General features: G+C 43.6%; 1 protein-coding gene across 1 annotated transcript in view; it reads right to left on the minus strand.

The window, feature by feature from the left end:
- Positions 1 to 13,039, minus strand: part of TMPRSS15 (transmembrane serine protease 15) — a 473,521-nt gene that overhangs the window by 22,938 nt on the left and 437,544 nt on the right. The window contains exons 21-22 of the mRNA XM_073584497.1: positions 12,191 to 12,356; positions 8,996 to 9,177 (exon numbers count right to left, since the gene is read on the minus strand). Coding sequence (XP_073440598.1) covers positions 8,996 to 9,177; positions 12,191 to 12,356 — 348 coding nt within the window. The remainder of the gene's footprint in view (positions 1 to 8,995; positions 9,178 to 12,190; positions 12,357 to 13,039) is intronic.

The raw sequence follows: 13,039 nt of genomic DNA on the forward strand, positions 1-13,039 counted from the left end.
CGGTCTGTCAGTACACCACCTGCGGCACTTAAGACGCATTCCGATAATACACTAGCAGCAGGGCAAGCCAGCACCTCCAATGCATACTGGCAAAGCTCTGGCCATGTATCCAGCTTAGAGACCCAAAACTTGAAGGGGGAAGAGCCGTGTGGGAGAACACTGAGAGGGCAAGACATGTAGTCTGTCACCATCTGACGGAAACGTTGCCTCCTGCTGACTGGAGCCGTCTGTGATTTGTGGCGGGGACACAAAACTTTGCCACATTTGGGCCATACTGGTCTTGCCTTGTGCTGAGGCGCTGCTTCTGCTCCCTCTTTGTGCAGAGCTTCCTCGACGCACTGAGCTGCTTTGTAAAGCACTAGCAGCACTGCTCTCGGGTGGAATGGAGAACATGATGGAATGCACCAGTGTGTCTTGGTACTCCCGGATTTTACAGTCCCGGTTCAACGGTGTTATGAGGCTTTGTAAGTTGTCCCGGCAGCGAGGATCTAGGAGGGTGTACACCAAAAAATCAGCCGTGTTGAGAATGTGGGCGATGCGGTGGTCGTTTCTCAGGCACTGCAGCATGAAATCAACCATGTGCTGCAGACTGCCAACTGGCCAAGAAACGCTGTCCTCTGCTTGAGGCGTCATCTCTGCCTGCTCTGCATCACCCCACCCTCGCTCTACATACTGACTACTAGAGCATTGTGTACCTCCCTCCTCTGGACAGATGTCTTCCTCCTCCATTGACTCCTCCTCATCCTCCTCACAAAGTGTCCCCTGCCTAGGCCTTTGTGAGGAACCACGTTGCGCAGACTGTCCAGAAGCAGATGGCATTTGAGACTCCTCATCCTCCACCTCTTCCACAACCTCCTCCCTTAGTGCTTGCAGTGTTTTTTCAAGCAGGCAGAAAAGGGGGATAGTTATGCTGACTAGTACATCATCTGCACTCGCTATCTGCGTGGAATCATCGAAGGCATGCAAAACGTGGCAGATGTCCTTCATACAGGTCCATTCAGTGGTGGTGAAGTGTGAACGGCGCACAGTGCGACTTGTTTGTGCCTGATGCAGCTGGTACTCCATTACTGCTGCCTGCTGCTCACACAACCTCTCCAACATATGTAACGTTGAATTCCACCTGGTGGGTAGGTCACATATGATGCGATGTTCCGGAAGGCGGAATTGGCGCTGCAGAGCTGCAATGCTCGATCTTGCCATGCTGGAACGACGCAAGTGAACGCACTCTATGTGGACCTTGTGAAACAGTGCATCAAGATCCGGATAGTCCCTCAAAAAAACTCTGCATGACCAAGTTGAGCACATGTGCCAGACATGGGATGTGAGTGTGTGGCTTCGATTCCCCAAAGAAATTAATTTCAATACGACCTGTTGACGTTTGGTCACAGCTGTGCTCATATCGGTCGTAATAGGTAAGCGTTCACGGGTCCATGTGGAGGTAGACTGTGACGGCTCCTGCAGCACTGATTCAGAGGAACTGGAGTATGAGGAAGAGTCAATGTGTACACATTGGATTCCTGCAATCCTTGGAGTTGGCAGAACACGCACAGCGCCACTCTCAAGATCTGTACCCGGCTCCACAACATTTACCCAATGGGCAGTGAGGGAAAGATATCGCCCCTGTCCATGGTTACTGGTCTACGCATTGGTGGTCAGGTGGACCTTGCTACTGATGGCGTTTAGCAGCGCATGTTTAATTTTTCCCTCCACATGCTTTTGCTGGGAAGGGACGGCTTGCCTGCTGAAATAAAAGCGGCTGGGCACGTTGCATTGTGGGACTGCCAATGCCATGAAGTTACGGAAGGTGTCAGTCTCCACCAGCCTGAATGAGAGCATTTCAAGGGACTGTAGTTTTGCAATGCCAGCATTCAGAGCCTGTGCTCGGGGGTGGTTTGCCGAGTATTGGCGCCTTTTCTCCCATGCCTGTGCTACCGATGGCTGTAGACTGGCCTGGGAGTGTGAGGATGACAGGGAACGTGGTGCTGTGGGTGGAATGGCACTGTGTCTCTGTACAACAGTGCCATAGGTTCTTCCATGGCGATCCTGTGAGGAAGCCGAACCAGCTGTGTGTGAGCAGGAGGAAGAGGCTACAACACGAGCTGAAGAGGTGGTAGGTGGCGCTGTAGGTTGGCCTAGGTCTTCAGTGTGTCTTTGTAACTCCACCACGTGCTTGGTCCGCACATGTTTCCACATATTTGTGGTATTGAGGTTGCTGACACTTTTCCCTCTTTTCACTTTCTGATTACACAGCTTGCATTTTATAAAGCAAATGTCATCTGCAACTGTGTCAAAAAAGGACCAGGCACTGCAAGTCTTGGGAGCGCCCGTTTTGGGTTTTGGAAGAGGCATGCTCCTAATGGTTGCCAAAGTGGAGGCTACAGGCAACCAAGTCTGCCCCCTCCCTCTCCCTCCTCTTTTGGCCGTTCAGGAAATCTCTTCCTCAGAGCTGCTCCCACCACCTTTCTATACCTCACGCCATGATGGGTCAAGGACCTCATCATCTACACTACCCTCTTCAAACGACTGCTTCTCCTGGGTAGTCTCAACAGCACAGTACGCACCAGAAAGTGGCACCTGAGTCTCATCATCAGATGCATACTTAGGTGTGCTGACCATAGGCACTGGCCCACCCCCCTCTTCAGATTCAGAGAGACAAAGCAGTTGCGCATCACTGCATACTACCTCTTCTTCAAATTCTCGAATGCTGTTTAGCTGGCCCCCTCTTTCCAAGCCAACAGATTCAGAGAACAGAAGTAGAGATGGCTCCTGTCCAGGGCTCTCTGACTGCCTGGGCAATTTGGCAGGTGGTGAAGAGACAGATGGGTGCTCTTCAGTGCTCTGGACCTGAGAGGATCTGGAACTAATTGAAGTCGATGCATTAGCTGCCATCCATCCGACAACGGCTTCAATTTGTTCGTCCCGCAGCAGTGGGGTACGGCAAGCACCTACAAAGCTGCGCATAAAGGACTGTTCCCTGGGAAAACTGGGGGATGCTGAGTCACTGGTGCCTGCAGCAGGCACAGAATCCCCACGTCCTCTCCCTGCAGAAACTCCACGCCCACGACCACGTGCCTTACTCCCTGCCTTCTTCATCTTGGTAGACTGATAAAGATAGGCAGAAAAGTACTAAGGGCTTAGTGTGCTTATTCCTGAACAGCTGCTAACAGGTATAAGAAACACTAATTTTATAAAGTGTGGACTAGACTTTAATATGAGCTAATGTGGCCTACACAACTGTAAAGTGGAGTGTTTGGTGAACTTTATTAACTTTTTTTCACAAAAAGACACTGGATGTGCCCAAAGATGAAAAACCGATAGTATCACAAACTTTTTGTAGCTATTACAATGCAAGAAGGTAACCTACAATGCAATAGATGAGGCTCCAAAAAATAGGCTAATACTAATCTGGCTGGGGCTGCAGGGCACAAGCCAGCAGAAAGGCTCCTCTATCTACTCCTATATAGTGTTTGCAAATATTCTAGCTGGATACGGATGGAACCACACTAATAGGAGAAATCTGGAAAAATGAGCAGCACTAATGCAAAAAAGGACAATGTATGAGGCAGTGACGCACGCTGAGTGGACTACAACCGGAGATGGCTGGCTGCAGAACACACTACAGCGTGAGCTGCACTCACACACAGAGACCTCACAGACAGCCGTGAACAGCGCAGGAAGGCAAAAGAAAGCTACAGCGGTTGATAAAGTAGCCTGGGTAAAGCACAATATAGCAAATTGCTAGGTCACACTGTCCCTCAGAACAGCAGCGTCTTATCCCTAACCTAATTCACAGCAGAGTGAACCCAAAATGGCGGCGGTGGCGGCTTTTATAGTGCATCATGACAATATTTCAGCAGCCAATCACAGCCATGCCAGTAGTTACATGCCTAACATGCTCTAACAGGATGTGCCCACACTTCTTAGGATCCTCATTGGCTGAATAAAATCAAACTGGCTCATTGCATTATGGGAACTTCCGATTCCGGTATTCGATATACTGAAAGTATCTGAACTCAGTATCGGAATTCCGATACCGCGAATATCGGCCGATTCCCGATATTGCAGTATCGGAATGCTCAACACTACTTCTGAGCTTTACCATGTGCCCAAACAGTGGTTCCCCCCACATATGAGGTATCATTGTATGCAGGACAAATTGCACAACAACTTTTGTGGTCCAATTTCTCCTGTTATCCTTGGGGAAAAAAAAAAATTGAGGAAAAAAATGATTTTTTATTTTCACGGCTCTACGTTATAAACTTCTGTGAAGCATTTGGGGGTTCAAAGTGCTCATCACACATCTAGATAAGCTTCTTGGGGGGTATAGTTTCCATAATGGGGTCACTTGTGGGGGTTTCTACTGTTTAAGCACATCAGGGGCTCTGCAAACACAACATCACGCCCGCAGAACATTCCTTCAAAGTCTACATTCCAAAATGGCTCTCCTTCCCTTCTGAGCTCTCCCATATGGGGTATAGGCATACTCAGGACAAATTGGACAACAACTTTTGTGGTCCAATTTCTCCTGTTAGCCTTGTAAAAATAAAAAATAGCGGGCTAAAAAATCATTTTTGAGGAAAAAAATATTTTTTATTTTCATTGCTCTGCATTATAAACTTCTGTGAAGAACTTGGGGGTTCAAAGTGCTCACCACACATCTAGATAAGTTCCTTAAGGGGTCTAATTTCCAAAATGGTGTCACTTGTGGGGGATTTTTGACTGTTTGGGCACATCAGGTGCTCTCCAAATGCCACATGGCGTCCAATCTCAATTCCAGCCTATTCTGCATTGAAAAATCCCTTCTGAGCTCTGCCATGAGCCCAAACAGTGGTTTACCCCCACATATTGGGTATCGGTATATTCAGGAGAAATTGTGCAAAAAATTGTGAGGTTAATTTTCTCTTTTTACACTTGTGAAAATAAAAAAATGGTTCTGAAGTAAAATGTTTGTAAAAAAAGGTTAAATGTTAATTTTTTCCTTCCACATTGCTTCAGTTCCTGTGAAGCACGTAAAGGGTTAATAAAGTTCTTGAATATGGTTTTGAGCACCTTGAGGGGTGCAATATTTAGAATCGTGTCACTTTTGGGCATTTTCTGCCATATTGACCTCTCAAAGTGACTGCAAATGTGATGTGGTCCCTTAAAAAATGGTTTTGTAAATTTTGTTGTAAAAATGAGAAATCACTGGTCAAATTTTAACCCTTATAACTTTCTAACAAAAAAAAAATTGGGGTTCCAAAAATGTGGTGATGTAAATCAGACATGTGGGAAATGTTATTTATTAAGAATTTTGTGTGCCATATCTCTCTGATTCAGGGGCATAAATATTAAAAGTTTGAAAATTGCTAAATTTTAAAAATTTTCGCCATATTTTCACTTTTTTCATAAATAAATGCAAGTCATATCAAAGAAATTTTACCACTAACATGAAGTAAAATATGCCACGAAAAAACGTTCTCAGAATCAGCAGGATCCGTTAAAGCGCTCCAGAGTTATAACCTCATAAAATGACAGTGGTCAGAATTGTAAAAATTGGCCTGGTTATTAAGCTGCAAATTGGCTTCCTCACTAAGGGGTTAACAGAAATAAACACTTGAAATTGATCACTCTGTTTGTAATGACTCTATATAACATATGAGTTTCACTCTTTGTATTGAAAAACTGAAATAAATGAACTTTTTGATGATATTCTAATTTTGCGAGCAGCGCCTGTATATATACGGTACATGTATATGCCTATGTATGTATTTCTTTCTTGCATCTTATATTATGTAGACTTCATTACATAGTGTTCTTTAGAGTGAGAAAATGTGTCCTGACCAATAACTAAGCTGAAATGTGATAGAAATGCTGATTAGCACACAGACCCCAGGATGCATGGCTAAAGAGGTGCTGAATATACTGAAAATCTATGGAGAAGCAAATCAACAAGGTATGGAAGAGAGAATTTTATGACCTTTTGACACCATAAATGTTGTGTGTATCGGGCATGAAAACCAATCCCGGCTTCACACTGTGCAGCAGTCATAAACCAACCTCCAAAACAATTTGTAGAAATATAGATTTTTGTGGCTTGGCTTGTGAACTATTCTGATTTAATGCTGCAACACTGAAATTCACTTCTTAACTGTATACCACCCCTACTATCCAACACATATGCAGTACGTCTTTCGATTTGAATCTATCAGTCAATCAATCAAACCTCAACCACATCTTAGCATTAGTGATGAGCGAGAATGCTCGTTGTTCGGTTTTCCCCGAGCATGCTCGGGTGATCTCCGAGTATTTGGAAGTGATCAGAGATTTAGTTTCTGTTGCCGCAGCTGCATGATTTGCGGCTACTTGACAGCCTGAATACATGTGAGGAATGCCTGTTTGTTAGGGAATTCCCACATGTATTCAGCCTGTCTACAAGTCGCAAATCATGCAGCTGAGATGACGAAATCTAAATCTCCGAGCACGCCAAAATAGTCGGAGACCACCCGAGCATGCTGGGGAAAACCCGAGCGACGAGTATACTCGCTCATCACTAGTAACTACACTTTTGTCCCAACAGAAGTATAATATTAATGGTGGACACACAGATGGGAAAGCGGGGAATACAATTATAAAAGATATGGGAGAAGTGGTTAAACAAGTATGGTAGTTGGATTTATTCCACTATCTATATGCATGTACATATGTACAGTATAATATTTGCACACACTCATACACATGTAAGTCTATATTCATGCCTGTGTTGAAGGCGATGTTCGACCTAAAGCTGGCCTTACATGATCTACTATTTTAGTCCTCATTGTTCCAAATATACAGCCATACACAGATGTATCATTTCTTACTTTTCCTTTTGTCTCAACACTTTTCTAGATGAGTAGAACATGGTGATCAGCCCAAAAACCTCATAACTTTATTGAAATTTTTTTTGCACTATACATGACAATATGGAGCTGGCCAGTGTTAGTGATTTGATTTGCAGCCTGTCAATATTACTCACGAACAATGGCCCAAGTGCCAGGCTTTTCTGTCCTATATAGGCCTCCTCTGTGTTAGTCTCCAAAAGTTATTATGGTAACTCGGAAAGCATCTCTGATGTCATAATCCAAGTCATTTTAGAAAGGACCTGTCACCATAAAAAATGCCATTAACCTGCAGATATAGGGTTAATATGCAAGTTAATAGCGTTATTAACCTGCCCGGCACTCGCACTTAGCCAAACACTAAAGCGAGAAAGTTAACTTTATTTCTCCTGCAGCGTTCCAGTTTCAGTCATGGGGGCGGCATTGGTCCAGGTTCAGTCACTGCTCTGAGTCACCGCTTAGTATACAGAGCAGTGGCTTTAATCATGTCCCCGGCCCTGACTAACAGCCGGCTCCAATGTAGAGCGAGTGTCAGTCAGGGTTCAGAGTGTGGTTACAGTTTCTGCTCTGTATTTTCAGCGGTGACTCAGAGCAGAGACTGAGAGTCAAAGTGGTGACTTTTTTTTTGCTGTGGGCATAAAAACTAACAGGCAGATAGTTGCTAATAACCTGCCTCTTGCACGCGGTACTAACTTAGAGCAGTCACCGATCACCACTGAAAGTAATTCAGCTGCCTAACATCAACAAAGCAGCTCTTCTTCTTCTGGGTTGCTCTGTCGCCATAGCACAACTTTAGAAGTTATGCTGATTGACAGCCAACAACCCGCAGTTAGGCGTCAGGAAGTTGGCTGTCAATCAGTATGAAATCAACAGTCACGTCCTGTCAACAGAGTAGAGAAGAAGACAAGCTGGTGCTCTGGCAACATGACATTAGTTAAAGCTGCTAAGGCGGTCTATGATTGCGCTGTGCCAGCAGAGATCAGCTCTGGGCAGAACAGGCAGAAAACCCAAATGTATTATTAAAGTATATTGTAAAAAAACACATCAGATAACTCATTTAATAATGTTCAAATCCATAGGGTTTACTGGGGAATGGATGAGATGCATGGATAATTGTATCGATGTGAGGGTTGGCCAAAGAACTGCTTTTGAGATCACCAGTAGGGACCCAACAAAAATACATATTAAAGTTTTGAAAGTAAATTGTATTTCTTAGTATTTGGCTGTACAGAAGAAGTTGAAAAAATGTGTTCTCTTCTATAATGATGTCACCTCCTGCTTGGAAGTGGATTTGTAAAAACTCACAGACTTCCTTCTCCGCCCCTGCCCACATACTTTCTGCTCGGCCCATTTCATATGCTTTGTATATTATACTAGTAATATTAAGACCTCATTTCACCACCTTACGAGCTGTTTCACTGTGCTTCCCAATACAGGAGAACACAGCTATATGGAGGTAAGGGCTCCTCCGGCGTCAGCGCAGTATGCTTTGCCCAACTGTGAGCGAAGCATGCAATCACTACTGCGCATGCGCCGGTATTTTTCAGTGCGGTCTATGCCCCGGAAGTGTATCCTGCATGTGAAGACTCCCGGGGCATAGACTACGCTGGAAAATACCGGCGCATGCGCAGTAGCGATTATGTGCTTCGCCCACAGTTGGGCAAAGCATACAGCGCAGGCACCGGAGGCCTTTACAATGCGCAAGCGCGGAAACCAACATTATCTGTGATATTCACAGATGAAGATTACGTGCAGCCAGCCAAGGAGGGGGGGGAGAAGGCGACTAAGCCACACCCATCGGACCGGACCGTGGCAATTTGCATACATCCCCAACAAGGTAAAAAAGGTATTTATGCCTCAAAGGTGCGGGGTCATGGGGAATAAAAAATCCTAATAGAATCCTTATGGGTGATATATTTACATGATATCACTAAATATGGGTGACAGATTCCCTTTAACGAGTCCAATATATCCTGATGAAAATTAGATACATGCTCATGCAGACACAATTACTATGTGCAACACCCAACAGAGTAGCGTATTTTTTAAAAATAAAAGTAAGACACTGTATGTCTTATAATTTAGAATATTTTACCATATTCAAATTATCAAGTTGCCTACCTTACCCATTTCCATACCTGTATAATTAACTTGTATTTCTAGGTGCATCATGACGATGTCGCTATCTTTAGTGCGTCGGTTGTAATGTGGATTGATAACGATCTGATTGATGAATCTATTCTCTCTCGGCGGATAGGTGACGTTGGCGCTATCGTGCATCCCAAGCACGGCTTTCCAATTGGCCGGGATCATATTCCTCCTGCAGATCACAAGGAAAACTTCAAATTTATTGTCGTCCGTAGGACAAGCCTGACAGATTCCGCCTGTAGTATTTGTGCTCATCTCTGACCTCTTAAGCAGTACACATAACTTAAGCTTTCCATTGGATTAAGTGAGATAGTTTATTATAATTGGAAAGTGCTTAATGTTTCCTCGCTGCTCTGCAGGACACACATTCCCTAACACAGAACTATCAGCAGATTCCTTGATTCCGGCTAGAAAGCTATAAATTATAACAGTAGCGGGAACAACAATACAATTATGAAGGGGCTGTTAACTTAATTATTATGATTTTTTAAACAGCTAAGTTAAAAATCTCGAGCCAATTAGTCATCAGCCCCTTGACGCAGATGATTAGTATGTTCCATCTGAGAAACAATTGGTCTGAAATATTGGTTCTTGACACCTCATTTCTGCATGAGGAAAGACTAAGTGCAGTAAACACTGCAGCTTATATCTGCTTGGGAACCAAATGGGAAATCATTTGCATATCACTAAAGGCTTTATCTACCAACCACACATTTCCTGCAAATCGGTATTATATGTTAACCAAACACATGAATATAAATGACCTGAGCTAGGGTTGGTCCAATCGCAGCTGTTTGACTATTGAATTTCCCATACTTTATAAGTGAATATAGAGCGACTGTCAACTGGGCTGAGATTTTAATGGAGTATTATGGTTTCTAAAGAAGCTGTTTGATAGAAAAGAAAGTTCAGGGTGATAAATAAAGTTCATTTCTTTTTAAAATTTTAAAAAGATCACTAAAGAATGTACCGTAAATTATGGAGTTTTGTATTTTTTTCTTTAACCAAGTTGATTATTTTTATGTGTTAGTGCCTAAATGTGTTCAGGATTAAAGGTTGCAGGTGGTATTGCAATCCCTTCAAATGTACTAATACCAGACACAACGTGTAGACAAGGGTGACGCTGATTTTGGAAAAAGGCAACCATGGTTGTCACAACATATAAAGAAAAAGTCTCAAATCAAACACTCCCACTACACTATCACCTTCTCTACTTGGCAGTACCATCCAATCTTCAATTTTGCACTTACTTAATTCATCTCTCCAATCCGAAGCCCAGTGTAAGCACATACAGATCTGCTCTTCTGTATAGGGCTACTCACAGAAGTCACCATCTGGAGACCCGCTCTTCATAGCTGTTTCCTAAACCTGGTGCGATACATCATGCTGACAGACAGCTGTGAGCTACATATTAATGGTCCCCAATCCAAATGTGACTCCTGAGCCATTAGTTGGGGATCCCTGCACTAGGGCCTAAGGATGAGTGTTTTTCTTTGACCTTTTAAAGGGAATCTGTCACCCCATTTTAGCCCTATAAGCTGCGGCCACCGTCATCAGGGGCTTATCTACAGCATTCTGTAATGCTGTAGATAAGCCCCCGATGAAACCTGAAAGATAAGAAAAACGCGTTAGATTATACTCACCGGGGGGCAGAGTCAGGATCGGTGGATGTCGCGTTCCGGCGCCTCCCATCTTCATACGATGATGTCCTTCTTCTCGCTTCTCCCTCAGCTCCTGCACAGGCGTACTTTATCGGCCCTGTTGAGGGCAGAGTAAAGTACTGCAGTGCGCAGGCGCCTGGAAAGGTCAGAGAGGTCCCGCGCCTGCGCACTGCAGTTCTCTGCTCTGCCCTGAACAGGGCAGATAAAGTACACCTGCGCAGGAGCCGAGGGAGAAGCAAGGAGGAGGACATCATCGTATGAAGATGGGAGGCGCCGGACCAGACCGCGACACCCATCGGACCGGACCGAACGTCAGGGTGTGTATAATCTAACTCTTTTTTCTTATCTTTCAGGTTACATCGGGGGCTTATCTACAGCATTACAGAATTCTGTAGATAAGCCCCTGATGGCTGTGGCTGCAGCTTATAGGCCAAAAATGGGATGACAGACTCCCTTTAAGTCAATAGGTTGGGCTGTACATATCTTGACACTATCAGCACTAAGTGTGTATGAGAGATGAGCGGATTTGGCAATATTCAAATTTACCAGAAATTGCAGATTTTTCAGGGAAATTCAGTTTGCATTGAAGCTATTCTCTGCAAATTGAATGTCTGTTATGCTCTGGGGTCTCTTGAGACCCAAGAGTACAATAATTGTGATATTTAAAAAATGAAGACAAATAAAAAAATTATCCGCACCTTAGTCATCATTTCTCAGGCCAGTGTGAGAGTCACCAACCCTGGTATGGTCCTTGTCATATCTTTTTATGACAGCTGAGAACACTGAAATCCAAAGTCTCATCTTACTAAGTCGGGAATTCTGGCTCTGAGTAGTCCCAGAACAGTTCTGTACAGGTGAGTGTAATGTCATAGCACACAGTGTGATGTTGTGGCCTTATTTGTGAATATGCAGTGTCACCCCTGGCTTCATGAGAGCCAGAGGTCACAGGCTAGTGTGAAGAAGCACAGGATATAAGGTTCTCCTAGTGACAGTAAGAAGATGCAACGAAGACCAAATGGGAATGGTGAGGAACGGAGGGGCCAGAGAGGTGAGTGGTAAGGTGAGTTTAAGAATTTTTTATATTTTTAACCCTTTTCATGACCTTTTGCGGTTCACCAAAATGGCAGTCAGCTGTACATCATGTTGTCAAATTCATGTAGAAACAAATTACAAAAAATTAATGAATGAGGATTTTTGTAAAATTTGACTAGAATTCAATTCCACTTGAATAAATTGTTGCATCTCTAGTGTGCATGGGTACAGCCCAGTGAAAATAATGATTTCAAGCCCAGTGATCAAATTATTCATATACTTCATTAAATTGCAACAGAAGCACGTCACAATGCATAGTGCTACAGTCACGTGAGGAAAGCCAAATGTATGGCCTTGTACAGAGTTTTACAGAGATGTAATTACATAAACATCTCTAGACCTTCATTTTTGTTTGGAGTCTGCAACTTTCTATGAGATGCGGTTATATATCGTAAATGCATGACGTCAAAGCAACATAAAATTAGCACTTACCCATACACACAATGAGCCGCGGACACGAGCCACTCGTTGTTGACCAGCGACGCTCCACAAACTTGTCTTCCATTAAAATAAAGAGACACGATCCAAGGCCAGGCCCCGACTGCGGCATTCGTCCCACCTACTATTCTGGAACCGTTCACTTGTCTTTTTCCACATCCTGAGGGAAAATCAGCTTACATTTTAGTTTCTAACTATTTTAAGATAATATTAAATAGAAAAAACAGACAGCAGCACAAACTTGAGCAGATTTTGGGTGCGATACTTCCTGAGTAATGCGGTTGTCCAACGCAAAATATAAATGGAAAAAAATCAGGCAGCACTCCAGTTCAAGGAAAAATAGTGGTGCAACGTTTCGACCTCACAACACTTTGCTTGACAAAGACCATGCTGTGAGGTCGAAAAGTTGCACCACTTGGTGCTGGATTAAAGTCCACAATTTTTCCTTGAACTGGAGGGCTGCCTGATTATTTTCCATTTATTTTAAGATAATATTAGTTATGTTAAAAGATTATTTAAATAATCAGCCATCTTATGCCAAAAAACTAACATGAATTTATACCTGTGAATAACATCAGTCTTTATTATAAATTTGGGTTTCTTGTTCACGGCAAGTGTTAAAGTGATGGTTGGTTGGAAAGAAGGAGGAGAACATGACTATGATTTTTTAAAGTAGTTTATAGCAAGCCAACCAAGGTCAGAAAAGATAACGGGATCTCAGCATGCTTTTACTTGCAGGAGAAAACATATCACCCCTCTTCCCGTGAAAGCAGGAAAACCTGTGGTACCTTCTACTGATGTGGCAGCGATCACATAATCATGTGACACTATGGGCCACTGTCG

This window comes from Dendrobates tinctorius, unplaced genomic scaffold (assembly GCF_039654945.1).
Source record: "Dendrobates tinctorius isolate UK_male_01 unplaced genomic scaffold, ASM3965494v1 ptg000084l, whole genome shotgun sequence".
NCBI lineage: Eukaryota > Metazoa > Chordata > Amphibia > Anura > Dendrobatidae > Dendrobates > Dendrobates tinctorius.